Raw genomic sequence first — 22,330 nt, 5'->3', positions numbered from 1 at the left:
TAAATTACTCAAAATCCAGTTCAGGAATTACTTTGAACAACCATCATTGACTTGAAACCAACCTCAAATTTCCTAGGTGTTTGGTATTTTTTTTTAGTACTTATAAGTTAGAGAGCACATTTTTCCACATTCTTCATTCAACGAATGTCTTCGTTCAATCAATGAAGAAGCACAATGGTGGAATCTGTTATTACAACTTCTATTTTACACCCCAGTGTGCTATTATTGGCTAATCATTTCTGCAATATATGCTTGCAGCTGGCCTTACATTCAGAAATTACCAATGAAAGCAGGTTATGTCCCACCGAAGGAATGGCATGAGGCTCATAAAAAGCTTCCAATGAGCACACCAAAAGCCGAGATAGCTTGGAGACTGACCCATCTAAATTTTATATGGGATGCAAAAGTGACCTTGCTGCTACATTACAAATGTTCCAGCTCTCCTTTAACAACAAATAGTAACCATTGTTTTTCCAGCTCTCACTAAATGCTGTAAAGGGAACATAAGGTCAGCAGTGTAAAATTGCTTACTAAAGGCTGACTCTACAAATCTGAAATAGTGTCACACTAGATGCTATGTGTCATTAATGTTTTAGGATCAATACGTTACAAAACATATGAAGGTTTTGATCTTCAGTTAAGAGTAAAACAATTATTTACTTAGCAAACTGCAACCCTTCACTCATTTCTTTCACAAATGCTCTATTTAATTAGCTTAATAAAAATGTCATTGCAGCTAAATGAGTGCTTAAACAGTGAACCCTGGTACTGAGATTGCTTAAGAAAGCGACAGATAGAACTGCCATTTTCCATTCATGCAGGTTAAGAACTGGTTTTATTTCCAAAGAGCCCCAACAGAGACAAAGAGAAAGAATACATATCTAAGTGGAGTAAATAGTGACCAGCTCCGCTATGGACAGCCTACATGTTAGCTGCTAAAATACAGCTTACACATTAGATGGTAAAGTACCTAACTTGTGAGTCTTTGGAGTGAGATTCCAAACCTAGTTACAGACATCTGTCCTATACCTGGAGAAAGGCAGGGATCTCAGAAGGGTAAATCCAAAATCCTGCAGCAGGCAGCAGTCTAGAGCTTCGTTTGCATTGTTGCTTCACCAGGTTCACGAAGAATCAAAACCAGCAAGCAAGTTCTGCCACTCCAAAGCAATAAGTTCTTGTTTTTTTCTACTTCATACAAACACAGCAGGACTCTTCTTCTGATGGGTCAGCCACAGGATTGGGTGACACAGTTTGTGCAGTAAGCTGATTTATCAAAAGAAAAGATTCAGTTTCCCTAGACCTGGAATTATTAACAAGTTCCTGAAATATTTTGTGCTGAATCTATCTTTTTAGACTAGATTCATAAGAAGAAGAGGTTGTCTCATCCTTCTTCAGCATAATAGCCAAATGGTTAAAAAGCCTTGTAGGACATAGATGGTTCAATTCCCTCTAGACACACAGGATTCGAGCACTTCTTAGCTGAATGTCTAACAATGAGCTGGGGTAGGAAAGGAAGGAAGAAAAAAGCTGTGGGAAATCTGCCTACTGGAGCTGATCTGTTTGATATAAAATTGCACTCATGTAACAGTCTCTCTCTGTGCCTGTGCACTCACCTAGTAAGCAGGATACAGTGGAATGAACTGGGTTTTGGACATTTATTTGTAAGCAAAATAAAAAAAGCCCCCATTATCATTTTCATGTTCTGCTAATTCTTAAGGTCCAAGTGCTGCTCATAATTTAAGCACTTGAAGTTTTACTGCTTCAGTAGTTCAGGTGATATAATCATCTTGGGAGATGATGTCTTCTTAACTGAAGATATAACAAAAGTTTGAATCACATTTGGGAAAATACAAATGCAATGTCAAACCAATTGCACTTGGCAAGAAAAGTAGTTTTCAAAGTTCTTTTTTTTTTTTTTTTTAAATACCATGGACTACAGTGGTTGTATTTCATTGTCACAGAAGCTTGGAAAAAATATCTAGCAAGAACAGACTAGAAATTAGCCAGAAAAACTGTGTGGCTGACATTAAAAAAAAAAAAAAAAAGAGAGAGAGAGAGAAAGCATATTTATTGAGAATCTTCTGAACAAAAGAAATTACAGTTGGAAGAAATATTCTACAACTATTTATGAAATAAAAATTAATGTGGTAATAATTTAATCTTATTTAAAGAAAAAAGGGCCAGAACATCAGCAAAAGTTAATGATAAGCAAATGGAATTTTCTGCAGGAATAATGAGAAGGTCTGAAGAAAAACTACTGATCTGAAAGACATGAAGGAACAGGGGTCATTGATATGTTTAAAAATCAATCAGGACTGATCTTTCTTTGAAATATATTTGTGTGAGAAAGCTACTGCTAAAAGCCAGGTGCGAATAATCATAAAAGCGTGGCTGACAGCAGTAGCCAGGAGGAAAGGACCTTTCGGATTGCTCCCGAAGACTCGTTGGTCAAGGACAGACATCTAACCCTCTGGAAAAAAACATAGCAACCCACAAGCCATCTTCGAAGGCCGCATTTTTCCTATCAGACTGAGCTAGCAGATGGGCCTAGCATCATTCCCCGAACAGGGACAAAGCTGGCTTTGTGGGCACGCCGGCTGCGGGGAGAGCGCGGAAGTGCAGAAGCGAGAGCTGCCCCTGCACCAGGCTGGGCTCTCGCCAGCCGTGCAGCGATGGGCTGGCAAACATCTGCAGAGGTGGATGGCATCAGCAGAAGTCAGACCAGGGATGCAGAGAAACACATTTAGTTTGGGTAAGCAATGATTAACTATCACAGGGAAAGAGTTTGCACAAATTATGAAGGAAAGGGGCCATACGCACCTTTGAACTGTGTGGCCCATACTCAAATCCATCAGATAAAACTACAAGGAGAAATGATGCTGGCTGTTAGAGAAAAAACCTGTTTCCTCAGAAATGTGATGCAAGTCCCAGTGGACATTTTAAACTGGACTAGACAAAATACAAATAAAAGACACAAGCAGGAACAATCTTGAGCTGGCAGAGATGTACTAGATGGTCTGTGAGGTATTTTGCATCTCCACAGCCTATAATTTTCAATTATCTTGCCCAAAAGGTAATGTTAACTGTTACTCTAAAGTCTGGCTTACTTTCAACCACAGCTTGAACCTGTTTCATGATTCTGAACCTCAAACATATGAGGATGCTACAAATTTTCATTATTCCAGTTATAATATACTAGACAATGCTGCTATATTCTTTCACAGTCATATTAAAATTCGTATGTACCCTAGTGTTTTGCAGCACCATCACACAGCTCTTTTAAAGCAAAAATGCAACCCACTGCACTTGTTCAAAACCCACTGCTGCTGGTAGTTAAATTCATACAGATGTTAAAACCACTGCTATGCAACCAAAGACAGTTTGAAAAACAGATGACATTTAGAAAACACATTTCAGTCAAAATGACTGCAGAAGTAGTCTCCTGGAGTTAAATTCAATGACCCTAGTACAAATTATGTGAGGATAAAAAAATCTGCTCAAAATTATTTCAGTCAAAATTTTATCTAGAGTATGCTCAGTATGTCAGCCTTGTTAAAAAAGCTCACAAATAGAAAGTTAACAATAAAACATTACAATTACATATATTTAAGCCAACAATTGATCAAAACAGTTAAAAAACTTAAAAATAAACTAACATTTTTCTGTATACTCAGATTTAACAATTGATTTTTGATTCTGAATTATGTTCTGTGTAAGGTTTTTCATGCAGGCAAAAAATACAGCAGACAGGACTGCATCTGATAAGGACCTAATGTTTTATCAGATCTTACTGTTGGGAACTTATTGCAGCATCCCCTTTTCGGAAACATTTTTTAATATTTGGTCAAATTTTCCATCTGCTAGTTGCATTCCAATATTTCTAAGTATATCACACTCTTGCCATTTTCTACATCCCTCCAAACTGCTCTTTACTATATGCTTCAGCTATCTTTTTCTCAGCTTGAATTAATCCAGCTCTTTTTTAACTATCTTCTGAATGCAGTCAAGATGTTTTTGACATTAACACAGCCACAAACAGAAAAAGGTATTCCAGACACAATCCTACTGGTGCTACATAGACAAATTCTCTGACCTTACTTTGGTAACACATAAATAGGTTGCTACACAGGATGCTTCAGTGCATGGCAAATGTACTTGCTAACTCCTGCGGTAGGTACAAAGACAGCCAAACCTTCCTCCTCTTTCTCATGGTTCTGAAGGATGATCCTTCTGTTTTTAGAATACTTTTTTATTCATCCTAAGTATACAACCTTGAATTTCACACAGTTAAGTCTATTTCATTTGCATCACATTCACCACCTTTAAAGTCATTCTTGTACATCTTCATAGCAGAGAAGTTTATTAATCCCAAGGCATACAATCTTAAATTTTACACTACTAAACCCTTTCTATTTCTACTGTTTGGATCATAAAGGTCATTCTTGTATGGTACTTTCCCACCATATAATCAGCGTTTACCACCTTTGTCTCCTTCTACTCCCTCTTACTTTTGGTGTTCCATTTACTACATAACATTTCAAGAAAAAAAAAAAGTGTTGCCCATTTCATAGACTTGAATCTTTTGCTTTTTCCCTTTTCCCCCTCCCTCCCTGTTGCAAATCATCCTACCCTTTAATGTCCTTCAGGCCACAGAACACCTTTCTGCATATTAGAGGCTGCCTATTTTCAGTACTTCTTTCTGCGGCTGGCTTCCTTGCTAGCTCTTCTCTTCAATCTCAAGTGAAGCAAATATATTTTCTTCCCCCAAGTAGACACTTCCTCACCTTGCCCTAATATTCATACTCTTCTTAGAATCAGCTCTCTTCAGTTAGCAGTCTGGCTTCTAGGTCTTCTTGTTCAGTGACTACCTGCAAATCTCAAGTTCTCTATGTAGCATCCTTTCATCTCTTCTCTATAATATTCCTTCCTGTACTTTCTCATTAGCTCTAGTCTCCACATCTTCTCTTCCACAAACTAACATTTTCAAACAATTTCTGAAAATGGAGTGAATGGAAAGGCTAATAGGAACAGTGAAACAAGAGCCAGGAAACTTTATATGAAACTAAAAAGGACAAGTTAAAAAAACAAACAAAAACCAGAAGGAGGCATTTTTTCACCAGATTTGTAGTAGATCTGTGACACTCTTTGCCACTGAAAATTGGGTGAGCTAAAGGTTTTTGAAGATTTAAGAAAGCAACTGACGCATTCATGGAAGGAAATACAATCACAGGTTAACAAAGAACATCAGCTCTGGGCCAAGCACTTGAGCCACAGACAGCAAGAAGCTGTAACGTATCCCAGACAGAATTTATTCTACACTTGCCCTGTTCTTTTCTTTTTCCCTATGTGTCTGATATTAGTCACTGTAAGAAGTAAAACAATGGGATAAAAATACTTTTGGTTGAACCTAGTATGGCTATTTTAATGCATTCACCAAAGGCTAAACATATCATCTGCACCTTCTACATCCTATCATTTTGTGTTTCCCCTTCACCCTTCTCTTGGGTCTTTACAATGGCTTTCTCACCATCAAGTATTGCATTCTCTTCATAGTCTACAATCTTGAAAAAAAGACGGATAATGAAAATCCAGTTTCTTCCAGCTATCTTCTGGAAAATTTTTGTTGGTAGCAGGTATCTTAAAAGCTTTCACATAGATTAGCCCTGCCCAATTATTATTACAATAACAGAACTTCTAAAAAGTAGTTCAATAGTTGGTATATTTCAGAACTATACTTAAATGACTCTTTCGGTTATAAATGAATTTGCTTTCTCTTCAGGATTTTTATTCACTGGGAAAAAGCCCCTTTTTCCTCTTAGCACATTTATTTTAGCATTAGCTCAATTTGCACAAGGAGAAGGAGGAATCTAAAAAGCAATTCACAATACTCTGCCTCAGTCTGCTTGTCAATTAAACGAAGGATAAAATCTCTACGGAGTGATACCAGGATAAATCACTATTTCTGAGTCAGTTTCTTCACTATGAAGATCAATTAAAGTACTTTAAGATCTACCCTAAAAAGCATGCTAGAAATTTGTTTAACATGGTATTTTGTGAGAGGATCAAATTATTCCCGTACTTGAGGGTATATTTAGAAATCTTGTCAGAAATTTATAAGACTCCTGGAACTGATAATGGGGGAGTTTGTTTTGATTCTCCAAAACATACAAAACCAAGGATCCCGTGTGCTTGAAATCTGTTGGTGGTGCCTGCATCTTAGTTATTTCATAACTACCTGGGAGAGGCACTCCTAAGTACAAGGAGCGCAGATACGAACTGTAGGCAGATAATTCACAAGTGCTCCCCTTTCTATTACATAGTTTAAAAGCAGAGCAACCAAAGATGATAACAGATGGTCAAAGAAACACTTGGGGAATGATGTTTACAGTTATATTGATTCCTTAAGTCAGGTAGTTTCATAAAGCAGACACCAGACAAAAGCTGGCTATTTTTCAAGACATAGGCAGTACCTAGCCAAAAGAAGTATTCTTTTTTCAAAAGACACATTTCTGCATCGGAGGCCTCAAGTTCCAGGTGGCTTTTCAGAAGCCAAGAACGGTGACACAAAGATTGTTTTCTTGAAGTGAACCTTTATATGAAAAAAACAGGTATTATGCAATGGACTATGCATATAACCCTAAATCCCCAAATCTACAAAAATCTTCACCCGTATAACATTTCTGTCCCACAATGGCAGCATTCCTAGATATTACAAGAGAAGTACAAAATCAAACCAGAAAAAAGTAACCTTAAATGTATATATTAATATATATTGAACCTTAATTATAGGACTTGATATTCACATTTGCACAAGGCCTCTAAATATCAGTAAAATATAAAACTGTAAATAATGATCTAAGTTACTACCCTCCTATTGCTATATAAACAAATGAGTTTTTTTGTTTGTAAATATAATTTTGCATTCACAAATAATTAAAGCAATTAGGATTTTTAACCTGTCCTGAGGACAAAAATCTGCACTGTGTATATGCCATGAACAGAATTAACGAAACTGAAGGATATTTCTCAGAATCGGATGTTTGGGAGTATCTTCCAAGACCAAATTACCTTGTTTTCTCCAATAAGGAAAAATATTTTCAATATGTGTGTTAACTGCAGTCTATTTTTGGATGATTATGATAATTAAGTGTTGAAAGAATATTGATTCAAAGCTTGTATAAAGAAATAAGATATTAAGAATTTTTAATTAAAACAACCGCCCCAGGAGGATTTGACCTAAATACTTCTGAAATATAAAAAACAGACATACTATCCACAAGACTAGACAAATGATAACATACATGGTAGTCTGATTGGGAGTTGGCTCTGAAAAATGACTGTTAAATCAAATCAAATAGGCTGTTTTAAAGTAAAGATATTTTTCCTTGAGTGTTCTTCATCTTAAAATCTCCTGCAATTTAAGACAGATTCTTTCTAGTATATGGTCCATCGCTAATAAAATTTCCATAGCATGCAAGATGCACTCAAATATAATGTGCAAAAAATCATCATCTTTAAAGATGGTCCATAGTAACATGCTGCAACCCCACTTTTCAAGAGAAGCACTGCAAAAGACAGAAATCAACCCTATAGTTGTTGTGACTACATAAAAATGTGCACATTTTCATGGTTCTGTAATAAGAATAAATAGCAACAGAAATAAAAATAGAAACAACTCACATCACTGAAGTACATCAGTACGAAACAAAGATCCCTCCTGACCCAGTATGCTGCCTCTTGAAAAGATCAGCAAGGGATGCTTAGGAAAAAGTATAAGAAGAGTGTAAGTATAGAGAAATCCTTTCCCTGGTATAACTCCTAGCTTCTAGTAATCTGCATTTGAGAGATCTAAGTACAGGTATGAAATTGTTCACACACATGGACCTGACCCGTTGAAATACGACATTCCAAGTTGCTTTCATATCATAAAAATGGATCTAAAAAGACTGTTGAACTCTGAAGTTAATGCACCTGATCAAGGAATTGAAGTTTATTACAAGGTTGCATGCAAATACTGAGAAATTAGAAATGATGGTACTGCCTAGCTCACAGCAAGATCTGCATATGCAGTATTGAATCACACTCGGTTTTATGCCCTGAAACAAGGAAGATGTGAAAGAACTCTCCTGATTTAAGAGAGATACTTTCATATAAGTACGACCCTACTTAAAATTCAATTTCATATCTGGCGTTAGATCCTGGACTGACAAAAAGCTAAAAACAAAGCTTTTTCACAAAAGCACGTCAGAGTAACAGTTATTCTCCTGTTCAAAATCTTCACTTACAAAATCTGGACACAGAAAGCTTATACTCTGGTATCTTTGTTCACAGGTACCCTTAAGCAGAACAGACAAAACCCAAGGAGGAACACAAGTCCAGCTTCCTGTCTGGCAGGGTACTAGAGCATCACCATGCAGCACAAAAGAAGAGAGGATGCCACAGCATCACTCTTCTAAGCAGCTGGGAAGGGGCAGATCTGGAATCCCCCTTCCCAGAACGTCCAGCAAAATAGCAATACTAGTACATCAAAGAATATTCTGCTCTGGATCAGTAGATCTCTTACAGTTTAGTCCTGCCGGGAGCAAGCGAAAGAACAGGATGAGGATTGTGACTCAGGAAGCCAGTCCACCCCTCTAGCTGCTTGATGAATAATGAAGCCATGAATGTTTCCTTACTGTAACATAGCACAAAACTGATGGTTCTAACCTACAGTGAGAAATTTCATTTTTATTAAAAAAAAATCTGTAACCATAATTTAAGTATTTAGATATACAACAGAGAGTATAAACTTATAGCACCTACTTGTACAGTATAAGTCATTCTACAGAATGTAAAGCTTTCAGTCACCCGTGCATTGCTAAGTCACGAAATATTAAAAATTTAAATTCAATGACCTGTTAAATATGTTCCATGCAATCGCAAAAGATATCTATAAATATCCTTAAACCTCTGAAACAGATGATTCTGAAAAGTGGTCATAACTACCTGTTTTCCATCTTCAGTTATACTTGGTTTTATCAGATAAAGAGCATGAAACATCTTCTGTCAGCAATTAATCTGGGGGGAAAAAAAACAAAAACCAACCCCTCCTGCTCTTTGAACAGAACACTGTTTTCATATTCAGTTTCTGTCACTAACATAACCGTGAAATTCTGCTAGTTATGCCACATATCACTTAGCTTTTCTAATCTGGAAAAAAAATGCTGTTTCAAGCACTAAGTGTATATTTTGGGTAAGAAAGTTAGCAATCAAAAAAGGTAACAGATGACCTAGTGAACAAGCGTGCTATTATACTGGTCAATAACTGACTAATGGGTCAATTAATTTAACTGCATTGTACCTGTAGAAGAGTAATATGCAGGAAGGATATGCTCAGGTTTGAATGGGGGGGAGAAACTTCATATCATAATTTATTACATTCTAAGCAATCTATTTTGATTATTTAGTCCTTAGGAACAGTGAATGCATAAAAATGTATTCCATTTAAATACCTGCAAAACTGATGTCTTAGCACTGTATTACTTAGGAACAGTATGCAGCTAAATAGTATTTGGCCTGCTTATATAGCATTCAGCGATGACAATATTTGGATGGATAGAAACAAAGACACCTTCCCCTCCCTCCCAGTTCTTAAAAACATCTTGCTATATACATCAAATTAAAATGTGTGAAGTTAAAAAGCATAGTCAATGTGGCTCCTAACTCATCATAAGCGCTTTATGGAGCAATAAAGAAATAAAACAAGAGTAAAACAAGAGTAAAATATTAACGTGTTGCACAAGGCAATTTCCACAGGTAATCCAGGAATGGATTAAAAAGCATAGAAGAACCAATACAAAGTGTCATATTTTAATTTCTGTGGAACACAACACAATCAAGAAATGTAAGTGTCAGGTTTTCATGGTTAATCTACTTGATTTTGCAGTTGACGGTTGTGATATACTGGATATTTTTGGAATAATCATTGTGACAGAGTTTTCAGAGTTTTTTGTAATAATCAGTAAATATATATCTGAATTTCTGAATGTTAAACTTAAATCACCATAAAAAGGTTACCTCTGCAAAAGGTTTACTAAGCTGATTACCAAACTCTGAAAAACTTTTTAAAGAGAGCAGCAAAAAGGTGCAAAAAGGAAGGAAAAAGTCAAGCAATCAATGAAGTCTTTTGATTTTATGGATGAGAGATAGTCATCCCCATTCTAATACAGCTACCATCTGCAATAATGAGAAAACTCAGGAAGAAAATGAAACTGAAAAAACAGAGAGGAAGCAGTTATTATTTGGCAAAGATACTGTTAGGGCCTGATGAAAAGCTACTTGTCATTCCAATTGAGTGTGCTATATACTGAACACTTCTCACAGAATCACAGAATCACAGAATCACTGAGGTTGGAAGGGACCTCTGGAGATCATCTAGTCCAACCCCCCCTGCTCAAGCAGGGTCACCTAGAGCACATAGCACAGGATTGCATCCAGGCGCATTTTGAATATCTCCAGAGAAGGAGACTCCACCACCTCTCGGAGCAACCTGTTCCAGTGCTCTGTCACCCTCACAGTGAAAAAGTTTTTCCTCATGTTAAGATGGAAGTGTCTGTGTTTCAGTTTGTGCCCATTGCCTCGCGTCCTGTCGCTGGGCACCACTGAAAAGAGTCTGGCCCCATCCTCTCGACACCCTCCCTTCAGATACTTGTACACATTGATAAGATCTCCTCTCAGCCTTCTCTTCTCCAAGCTAAACAGGCCAAGCTCTCGCAGCCTTTCCTCATAAGAGAGATGCTCCAGTCCCCTAATCATCTTTGTGGCCCTTCGCTGGACTTGCTCCAGTAGTGCCACATCCCTCTTGTACTGGGGAGCCCAGAACTGGACGCAGTACTCCAGATGTGGCCTCACCAGGGCTGAGTAGAGGGGGAGAATCACCTCCCTCGACCTGCTGGCAACACTCTTTCTGATGCAGCCCAGGATACCATTGGCCTTCTTGGCCACAAGGGCACATTGCTGCCTCATACTTAACTTGGTGTCCACCAGCACTCCCAGGTCCTTCTCAGCAGAGCTGCTTTCCAGCAGGTCAACCCCCAACCTGTACTGCTGCATGGGGTTATTCCTCCCCAGGTGCAGGACCCTGCACTTCCCTTTGTTGAATTTCATGAGGTTCCTCTCTGCCCACCTCTCCAGCCTGTCCAAGTCTCTTTGAATGGCAGCACAGCCCTCTGGCGTATCAGCCACTCCTCCCAGTTTTGTATCGTCAGCAAACTTGCTGAGGGTGCACTCTGTGCCTTCATCCAGGTCATTGATGAAGAAGTTGAACAAGACTGGACCCAGGACTGACCCCTGGGGGACACCGCTAGCTACAGGCCTCCAACTAGACTCTGTGCCACTGAGCACAACTCTCTGAGCTCTGCCATTCAGCCAGTTCTCAATCCACCTCACTGTCCACTCATCTAGGCCACACTTCCTGAGCTTGTCTATGAGGATGCTATGGGAGACAGTGTCAAAAGCCTTGCTGAAGTCTAGGTAGACAACATCCACTGCTCTCCCCTCATCTACCCAGCCAGTCATTCCATCAGAGAAGGCTATCAGATTGGTTAGGCATGATTTCCCCTTGGTGAAGCCATGCTGACTACTCCTGATCACCTTCTTTTCCTCCACATGCGTGGAGATGGCTTCCAGGATGAGCTGCTCCATCACCTTTCCAGGGATGGAGGTGAGGCTGACTGGCCTGTAGTTCCCTGGGTCCTCCTTCTTGCCCTTTTTGAAGACTGGGGTGACGTTGGCTTTCTTCCAGTCCTCGGGCACCTCTCCTGTTCTCCATGACCTTTCAAAGATGATGGAGAGTGGCTTAGCAATAATGTCCGCCAGCTCCCTCAGCACTCGTGGGTGCATCCCATCAGGGCCCATGGATTTGTGGGTGTCAAGTTTGCTTAAATGATCTCTAACCCACTCCTCCTCCACCAAGGGAAAGTCTTCCTCTCTCCAGACTTTCTCTCTTGCCTCCAGGGTCTGGGGTTCCTGAGGGCTGGCCTGACCAGTAAAGACTGAAGCAAAGAAGGCATTCTCCATTCTCCATCTCCTTGGAGGCCTTTCACATAAGTTTTCCAGAAGATAGTCTTGGGAGTTATTTATCCATTATGTAAACTCCTTAGTAAGCAGAAACAGAGCTGTTCTTCAGGTACATTTTAACCTATCCATTCCAGAATCCCCATTGCAGTCAATAAATGTTAAAAAAAAAAAAAAAAAAGTATCAAAGAACCAACTGCTCAGGAAGTATTGGTATGGATGGCTGTTGTTCCTTATTAAGAGAAGCTCAAGCAGCAGAGAAAAAATGTTGTACAGGGTATCCTCTGGTTAAAACCACTTAACCTGGAGGCCCTTCCCTCTCTGCCACTGAAGATTCAGATCTTTACAAGAAGTTCTCAAGATATCTCAGTCCCAGAAGATACATCAGGGACAAAAGAGAGGCAAGGCCATTACGGCCAAGAGCTGGCTATTGGATCAGGACATCCAGACTCTTTGAGGCACCCTCTGAGGTGCCTGGCAGCCTGCGCTCTCCGAAGGCTATATTCAATTCTACTACCAGAAGTAACATTTTATCTGGAAAGTATCACTGCAGATCTTCAACTTAACCATTGATCAAAACTAAACCTTCCAAACTAACTCTGTCCTTGCATATTTGGTCCTGCAGAAGCACTACATGTCATCACAACTTAACTGATTTTATTTGGGAAGCATACTGAGACTTCTTCACTTCAAGAAAAATTTCAAGACACCAACCTCAGGAACTGCACTTCTAAGACACAATCTTGTATTAAGAAAAAAGAAATTAACAGAATAAACGTTCATACAAAGAAGACTCCTCTGTCTCTAAAAACTGTTCTCAGTTTATTTCATAACAGAGAAATTGTGCAATATGAATGCTACCATGGTAACAACTCACTTTATTGAACAAGAGAGAAAACAATTATCCCAAACCTGCATATCATGCAAGCACATGCAGTAAATTTAGTGCTGCCCTTTTCCCCCTTGCGTTTTTTTTTTCTCTTGCAAAAAGAAGTCAATTTTGAATTTATACATTATAGCAAGCCGGGCACCATTTTGCTCTTCCCCTCCCACTTCTTTGTATATTTTATACCTCTTGAGCGCATGATGTGAAGGACCCAGTTACTTACAAAAAGAAAAAGGGATTAATGAATCAGAAATGCTCTTCCCCCTCCTGAGTTAAGTACAGAAGACTCCTATGTAAATGGTTTGCGCATTAAAAAAAAAAAAAAAAAAAAATCAAGCCCTTAGGCAAGAATAGCACATGCTTAGTATTCACTCAGTATACTTAAACAGAAACCCTTACATTTACAAGTAAACCAAAAGTTATTTATCTCCAAATACAAATTAAACTTGATTTTACTGTTCTGTCCAAACATTCTTTGCAATGTCATGTTTGTGAACATATTGTTATATTTTATATACAAGGGACCATAATATTTTCAGAAGAACTGCATGGGATTTAGCCATACAAATCCAATTAATGTCAATAGAAGTTGTATGGCTAAATCCCTGTGCTCAGCTTTGAAATTTTGGAAGCTGTGGGGGAGGTTTTAGGAGTAGTGAATATGTATTATACAAAACTCAGTTTTCTCAAAGAGAGATAAAATAGCATGAAGGTACCTACAGATGTCAACAAACATATTTATGTGACTCTCCCATGAAAACCACATCCCTCGCTAAGCATGCAAGAATTCTACAAAATTCTATTTTACCACAATATCATCAGTATTATCCTGTAGCCTATGTGAAAAAAACTAATCACACGTATGTATCAGTTGGACAAATTATTCTTACTTTATCTCCTGTTTCAATGTTTTTACTTCCATTTGCAATGGATCTGCTTGTCTAATAAAAAATGTTCAAGAATAAATTTAATCCTGTGTTCAGTTAGAGGATAGCCAAGAGGATGTGTTTGGGATATATAAAATTCATGTTTTTAAAGACTACTTTAAAGAGATGAGTTAGATGTACTGTTTAAAAAGATCTCATTTGCCACAGACTTTCCTTACTTTTTTGGTTCATTTAAAATCCAAAACAACTTAAGAGTAGAAATAAAAAGTGCTCTCACCCGATTTTAGCAAAAAAGAATACAGCTAATTTTGGCTTTTTGGCAGACTTCTTTTACGATGATTTACTACAATTTATGTCCACACACACTCATCCACACCTATAATACCAGCTGTGTTAAATTCTTAGTTCAGGGTCCTGCCTTCATGGAAATGGAACTCTCCAAACCATGCAAATGTATCATACTTTGATTTAAAAAACAAACAAACAAACAAAAAGAAGAACCCTTTCTTAAGTATATATTTTAATGTCCTGTGCTTTATAAATACACACACACAAGTATTGCTAAATACATATAATACCTTCCTACGAATTTCTCAGAGAAAATGAAAGTATAATTCCAATAGTTGAACTGGTGAAACTTACAATTCCTTGTTTAAAAAAAAAACCCACAGTTATTCATAGCTGCAGATGAATCCTTTTTCTCTTTTCCAAAAACCCTCAACAACCAATACCTGGTATTCACTTAATCAATATGGCAACTAGCTGCTTTCCATTTTAAGATATATTATTGTATAAAAGCAAAAACATCAGATATGTATGTTTTGCATACAACAGTTTAACAAATCCCAAGAATATTATAATCGTAGAAGAGATATAAATAATTATTATACAATAATTTATTTTTGCATTTGACAGTAGTTTTTGTATGGACACTTTTTTTTCCCCCAGTTCAAGAGCAATTCACTAAGGCAGTGGCAACTTTTTTTTTAAATTTATTATTAAGTAGGAGTATACAAAAAAAGTCTTACGGGAAGGTTTAGTATTGGGCTAGTTAAAAGCTTTATTTCAAGCCTGATGAATGGTTATAATTAATTTGAAATAAGTACTGTATCCTCAAAGAGAGAAACCACCTCTGCACATCTTTCCTGAAAAAGATAAAACTGCTACTTCACAATAAATGAACCACTGCCGCTAGGAGTAAAAAGAGTGTTACCTAACTATAACACAACATTTTTCTGCAGTAGTATGTTCTGCAAGCCTTATTATTTGACTAAAGACAAATTTATAAAGGCATTATCCTGTTATAACCGATATGCGGCAATACACAACAGCTACTGAGATGGTATCTGAATTGGTAGCCTCTCTGGTCAGTAGCTCTCCCCAAAGCCTACTTTGAATTTTGCATTCTTTATACAGTGTTACAGTTTCTGGGCTACAGAATTTCAGTGTATTAAAAATGTCAGCAAGTGGAAATTGCAATAATTAACACTTGAACAGAATTAAATAAGAAGTTGTTGCGCGAAGAAAAGACTTATATCCATAAACCATTCCAAATGCAGTAGTCTCCAACGCCCTTCTTTCCATGTTTTCGACAACCTCCGCTGTTTCCTCTGTCTCTTGCAGTGCCTTCCAGTTTCTCATTACATCCCTTTAAAGGCCATAACGTGTCCTGCCCCTCCTGCTCCCCCAGCTATGTGGGGAGATGCTGCTGCATCCCGGGGGGTGGCTCTGCGCTCTGCTAACTGGCCAGCACCAGCCAAACAAATATAACCTGTGCCTGTGCCGATGCCTCAACAGAGGGTAAGAATGCGGGCACCAATCTCCATACCTTTGATACCTCTACCCTTCTGCCAATTTTGGCCAGAATTGGATAAGCTAAAACACACAAAGGATGTAGAAAGGGTGAAAAAACTGACAGACATAAATGACATAAATGAGGCGAGAACCGATACTCAAGGAATTAACCAACCCTCTGAAAAGAAGATATTGTGAATATAAGGTGCATGCTAACGATAAACACTCAAATGTATTAAGGACTGAAAAAAGGTCTGATTAGAGTTTCTCCTCAACAGCTTATGCAGTACTTGAATGCTCCAAACAACACAGCATTTGGGAGTGGAGGAATGAGTAGTGGCTCTGTAATTAACCACTGACACATTTGTAAAGTCCTTTTCCTTTGTTTCAAAATTCTTAAGAAACGAACAAAATCTGTATTTTAAAAAAAATTATCTAGAAAACTGAAACAGGTTTGAGATTCCCAAGCAGCCTCCTCCAAGCAAACTTCTTCTGTGGTCTATAAAAGCAGCAGGCTAATGAAGGAAACAAGGAGATGAAATGCGATCAATAGCTGTTAACCGTACGCAGGATCGTCTGCTTCACAAACTGGTAGTTACTCATTCAGAAATGTAATTTCCATTTAGGTGACTAATGAAATAATACTTCACTGCAAGATTTTTCAGAGGACAGGTTATAATCATTATCCAGGTTTGGGGCTTAGCGTTTAATCTCTAACCAGGTATTTTTCTTCCAAGGGACAGGCCTGGTCTTGCACTTCTGCCTGTGCAGAATCCGTGTTTCTCCCCACTTTTTGACTGGCTCACCCCTAACCATAGCTTGGGTTACAATTTCCAGTGACAGAATACAGCCTACTGAAAATGGCACAATTAATTTAACTAGAAAGCAAAGCGCAAGCAGACAGAAATGGATTAAAAAGCAACAAAACCCTATATACATATGGTCTTATCCAAGACCTGCCTGGTTAACATTCCCCTTTTCTCAGACGGGGTGAAGCACTGGGCACCGCCCAATGGCAGTGGCGGCCCTCCACACCACAACCCGATTCCTCCCCTCCTTCCCCCTCTGCACTGGAGCCCAGCCTGCACTCAGGTACTGTTCCTCCCCTCACGGAGCAGCTGAACTGAACGCAAGCCACCGCCAGGGTCCCAGCAAGCCGGGAAAGCGCAGCTGAGTTTAACCCTTCGGGCTCCGCAGCTGCACTACATCCTCTGCTGCGAGAGACGCACGCAACGCTGGTAATTTCCACATTCCCCATAACTGCTAAAAGCTTTACTGGAAAATTTCACAGAAGACACTGGCACATCTCTACTTCGTTTTGACAGCAGGGAAACAGTGCTGTGAAGCAGGAGAGATTCATTTTCTTCAGTGAGACCAGGTGTCATGATTTTCCTGTTGAGACATAATGGCAGGACTACAGGTGTAATACGATGTTATTCACTATTCACTTTCTCATTCTTCCTCCAGGAAATACTAAATAGACGTACCCAACTTCCAAAATTCGTACCATGGGTTCTCTATAACAGGGGATTCCAGTAATGTAGTGAATTGAGAAAAAAGGCAGGTATGGCTAAAAATGTACCTTTTACTGCTGTAATTGTATGAACATTAGTCACAATAAAGATACTTCCCATTCCAAGCATGAGAAATGTAGCAATAAAGATAACAGTAGACGGTATGCTTAAGGACATCCAGGCTATCACAGCTGCAACTCAGTATTTAGATCTGACTTAAAAGGAGCTGAGACAAAGAAAAAAATATCTCAAATGAAAGTAACTGACAAATTCTTATTTAGTCAAAAGGTTAGACCTACATGTGGAAGAAAAACAAGGGCAATTTACATTGGGTCATCCAAATTCCTGACATATCCAAAGATTCCAGAGACATAAATGAAATTATCACTAATCTAAACATAAAGTCAGCCACTCAATAAAGGTTTAGTCCAGATATTAAGATTTATCATAGCTTTACTTTCATCTGAAGCGGTCTGTCATCTTAACTTCAATGTGGAATTATATCACTTCAGAAAAAGAAAGCATATTTCAGTAGAACAATTTAAGTGGCTTTCCAGAAGGATACTGAAATGTTTCCTTGCCTTATACAGTTTGTGTATTTTTTTTCTAAGTATTATTGCTTAATATCACATCTTCTTTCATTAAACAACCTCTACTGTATGTTCCTACAGTGATCAAAGTGTGCTGGCCTACCAGTCATTTATAAAGTTGATCAGGTTGATGACTGTCTATCATTTTATATAATGTATTCAACTCTGATTACACAGTAAAACCAGTCTCCTAAAGATATAATAGAAAAAAAAGATTTACAAAGCACTACCAAATAATTAAGACAAATAACTGCATATCTATTTAGAAGCTGGAAAATGTCATTTTCCAGCTGTGTCTATTTAAGACCAGTGTGCAATCTGATACAAGATGCCTGTATTTTATGAGCAACTTCAACTGCATAGTGCCCCTATATTAAGCACATGTCTTGTGTGTGTCTGTGTGAGCATGTGTCTGGAATTCAGGACTAGTTCCAATACTTCAAAACAGTGATAGTTTGTCCTAAAATAGCTGCAAAACAAATAAACAGAACAATCCTCCAGAAGATGAAGAATACATAGACAAACATTTATGCCCCTTGTTTCCAAATTCCTCTCTTCCTATTTAAAAAAAGTATCACTATTTAACATTCAAATGAAAGGCATTCTCTCACTACCTAAGCAAATCAAGTTAAAAGAACTATGAAGATGACACTGGTTGGCAACCACATAATGACACACTTGACACATATCATGTCTGCAAATAATTTTTTATGTTCCTCATTCATGTAGGTTTAATATTTTCTCCAGAAGAATGTAGTATTTATTAGTATGACATTTCCAAATTCAACTTGCAAGAAAAGTTGTATAACTAGCTTTTTACTATTTGGTTGTAAAGTAAGAGTTAATTTTAAATAAATGCCTAGTTTTCAGTATTTTTTATTCATACGAATATGACCTCAAGCAAGTCTATCATGGGATGCAATACATACTTTATATGGATAGCATTTTATAGATTATACAGATAAGAGTATTGTTCCTCCCACAAGGCAGAGGGACTTAAATCACGAAATATTCAGGATGATTATTGTATCAAAGGCAAGACCTAATGCAGAACTGAAGTAAGGATCAAGGTTAAAGCTTATTCTGAAAAGAATTTACATAAATTATGTTTCACTAGTGTACCATGAGGCTCATTTTGCCAGTTTATACTGTGTTAGACCATAGGAATTAGAGGTGGGAAGTATATATTTAGTCATCTTCCCTCTCCTCCCTCCAACACAGAATTCTTTCCTCAAGCTTATTTCTGAAAGGTTTGGTCATTTAAATAGCTCAAGCAATAGGACAAACCACTAAAACTTCATGGGAGACTACTGAACACTTTAACATGTCCCATAGAAAGCTTTCCCCTCCCCCCAATAGTATTCCCTCATATGACTTCATTACTCCTACTTAGACCTCTTCAGACTCCTCTAAATGAATCCTTTTTTGGTACTTGAAGGCTATAAATATTTGTAGACATTTTCATCATCCCCTGGTAGCTATTTAGCCAAATTAGTGTAGGGATCATCTCTCTTCATTTGAGCATCACCGAGCACAGGGGTAGCTATAAGTAATAATTATGTGTGCTCATTTCCTTTAATCTTCCTTCACAAGTCATTCCCTTCTAGCCTCGAATTTTTGCTGCTCTTCATGCTTACACCTTCTTTTCGGTATTACTACTCTCCAATTATTTTCCTTTCTCTGAACAGCTTTGTTTCACGTTGTTTTCCCTTATACATGATAGCTTGAATTTACCAGTTCATCCTGATTTTTTTCATTGATGCATGTATTTTTTTTTAAATAAAGCATCAGGTTTAAACCCATCTCTTCCATTCATGTCAAACACAACCACAGAAAAAATAAAATCATCTGCATTAAAGACTAGCAGTTTAGCTTATTAAAAATATTATAAGCCTAGTACCTTATGGATTCATATTATTTATATTGCCTTTGTTGTTGTTGTTGTTGTTGTTGTTGTTGTTGCTGCTGTTTGTTTTTTAATCTTTGGCCTTGCTTTTCTAGGTTTTCGGCATCACCAACTTTGGGTAATCAGTCTGAAACACCTTTGATTTTCACAGTATAGATAACTAACCTTTTTCTTTACATTTGTCTCTTTAACTGTATGACACTTTCACCAAAAATGATTAATTAGATAAAGACTTCAAGCAGCATCTTTCAATCCCTACCACACTTGCTTTCTTTGTAGAGGCTTGCTATCTTCCTTCACAATGGTTCCAAAACACTGAGTTATCCCCAATGCCTGAGCACAATGTGTGTACAAAGGCCTTGTCCAAGCCTGACTGAGACAGTTTTACTCTCAACGGACAGTAGTCTGGAAGTAAATCCCAGATGCTGAGTAGAACTTTAAAATGAGGCTATTTTGGTATAGACGATGAGAACAAGATATTAGTTTGAGAAGGTGTAAACCAAATCATAAATCATAAAAGTGATAAAAGGAGTATCTTTTAGGCTAAGGAGTATTTATATGTTAACTTTCCACCTGTACCTCTTTATTTTTCCCAGTCATTAAGACGTGGTCTGGTTCTGGTCATGACCATACAGAAAACATGCTAAATTAAGTGGTCAAACAGAAGTCCACAGGCTAAATCTAGTCCCTGAAATCCCTACAAAGCTAAAAACAGCAGACTCTCAATTCATTTTGCTCCATCTAGGAGGGAAGCAGAAAACAGGCAAAGTATGCACTGACTGACAGACCAGCAAACCATTCAACAGCTCCAGGCAAACATCATGTGCCTCCAGTCAGCCACCCTCTCCCCTTTACTATATCTGATTTTCTGATATGCTTTATGATGCAGGTTGGTAGTTTGAACGGAAAGGTAGCTTAGCTACTTCAAAAGCTTGTTTGTAAAAGGTAAGTGTCCAGAATTATGTTAAATGGCAACCCTTCTGTCACTGGTATCTAATAGACAGTCAGGGAAAAAAAAGAAAAAAAAAAAAGGAAAAAACAACCAAAAGAAAAAAAAAAAGCCATGAAACTTGAATTACACAGAAAAATTTTCAGGATACAATTAAAAAGCAATAAAAAGAAAAGATTATGCTGCTGTTATCGCTGCTACACCTGTCCAGTGAATCAGAAAAGATTACTTCAGTCTCCCACTCTTCTAGACTGTCAGTCTAGCATCTTTTACAAGCACTACAGTCACACAAATTATTAAAAAGCTTTTCCCTACACCATCAGTGTTACATATCCATTAGAGGCCACTCCAGGCTAGAAAATATCTGTTGCAAAAAGTCTTCCTGGGCCATATGCTAGTAATAAATAAGAAAGGCTGGAAAAGATCATTTTGTATCAACAATCTTCAGTTTTCTTCTCATGTCTCTGTGCTAATCCCTTAAATCAATCTGTTTACTCTCAGTACCAACTATAGCAATTTTTTTAGAACTACATTACTCTTCGGTTCATCCTCTGACTTTAACTTTCATATTTCTTGCCCAGATATCTAGAATATAAAATGCCCTCTTGTCCTTTTTATGTAGGTCACAGATGCTCTGAGATACATCAAGCACTCCGTGATTATTAAACTAGATCAACTTGGGTCCCAATCTTCTGCCTTTTAATAGATATTCCAGCTACCATCCCTCTTGTTTTTTCAAACTTACTGCAATTTAACAGAATTTGAATTCAGAACCTTTTAAAGACACAGATGCTCCATCTATATATTCTATTTCTTATATTGGAAAGTTTTAACAAGTTCACAAAACAACGATGAATGCCCTACACTTCATTTGTATTATATTTCAAGAAGCATGTATGAAAGGTGAGTAGGTGGAAAAAAGAAATTACATATGAGTTAAAAACATGCACACTGAAAAATACCTTCCAGTGCTCAATGTGAATTGTTATAATGATGTAGCATCATGTCCTGATAGAAATGGAAATAAACTGTATTTATAATCTTATTCAGAAAAAATTACTACTTAGAAAATATGACATAATAATTTGAAGATTAAACTACAGATAATACATATTTTTTAAACTTTCTCTACATGGATAACAGGAGGGTAACAGATGAACATCTGAATGAAGTCAAAGGTTGCCCCATCACATGTTAGTGAAACATACTTCCAGTTGACAACTGCATTCTGCTCATCTGAAATAGATCTGCTGTCAAGTAGTTCAGTTCAAATTTTAGTTGATGAGCTATGTCCAAAAATTCACTCTGAATAAGCTAAGTTATATTTTTAAGTTTTACCTCCAGAACACTTTTTGAACTTCAAATGAGTACCCTTTTAATTTTTGTAATTCTTCTGTGAATTCCACTTGCAGAAGTTACACCTAGTCTCTTCATATTTCAAAACAACAAAGGCATCAGATCCTACCTTTCTTATCATATATAGCCTTCTTATGTGAAATAAGATCACTCTCAGAAAATGCCTTTCAAGAGACACTGAGCTGTTCTATAGTTGCTGTTATTGTAATCTGGTTGAAAGATATATGGTTCACATTAAAATCTCAAGGATGTAAAATGACAGATCATCCTCAGAATTCTGCAAAGTAAGTTTCTACCAGGAAAACCTTGTCACTGAAACAACGGCATTTCAGCTCTTGTTCTCTGGAAGAAATCAAAAGCAGTCTTGCAAAAAGGGAAGGAAGGCTTACACTAG

General features: G+C 37.6%; 1 protein-coding gene across 4 annotated transcripts in view; it reads right to left on the bottom strand.

The window, feature by feature from the left end:
- The window catches only part of ORC5 (origin recognition complex subunit 5), a 79,536-nt gene that overhangs the window by 8,714 nt on the left and 48,492 nt on the right, over window positions 1–22,330 (bottom strand). Inside the window, exons 14-15 of one of the 4 annotated variants that reach the window (XR_010887028.1) lie at window positions 7,681–7,759; window positions 6,471–6,589 (exon numbers count right to left, since the gene is read on the bottom strand). The exons of 2 other annotated variants lie outside the window; for them this stretch is intronic. Coding sequence is in view for 1 of the 2 variants with exons in the window: in XM_067316600.1 (XP_067172701.1) it covers window positions 16,987–17,013 (27 nt within the window). In the remaining variant the exon portion in view is untranslated. Of the gene's footprint in view, window positions 1–6,470; window positions 6,590–7,680; window positions 7,760–16,654; window positions 17,014–22,330 lie in introns of those variants that run through there. One more of the 4 variants, XM_067316600.1, reaches the window with a different exon arrangement.

This window comes from Apteryx mantelli, chromosome 1 (genome assembly GCF_036417845.1).
Source record: "Apteryx mantelli isolate bAptMan1 chromosome 1, bAptMan1.hap1, whole genome shotgun sequence".
Taxonomy (NCBI): Eukaryota; Metazoa; Chordata; class Aves; order Apterygiformes; family Apterygidae; genus Apteryx; species Apteryx mantelli.
The sequence above is the reverse complement of the archived record's forward strand: the minus strand, read 5'-3'. Positions and strand labels throughout refer to the sequence as shown.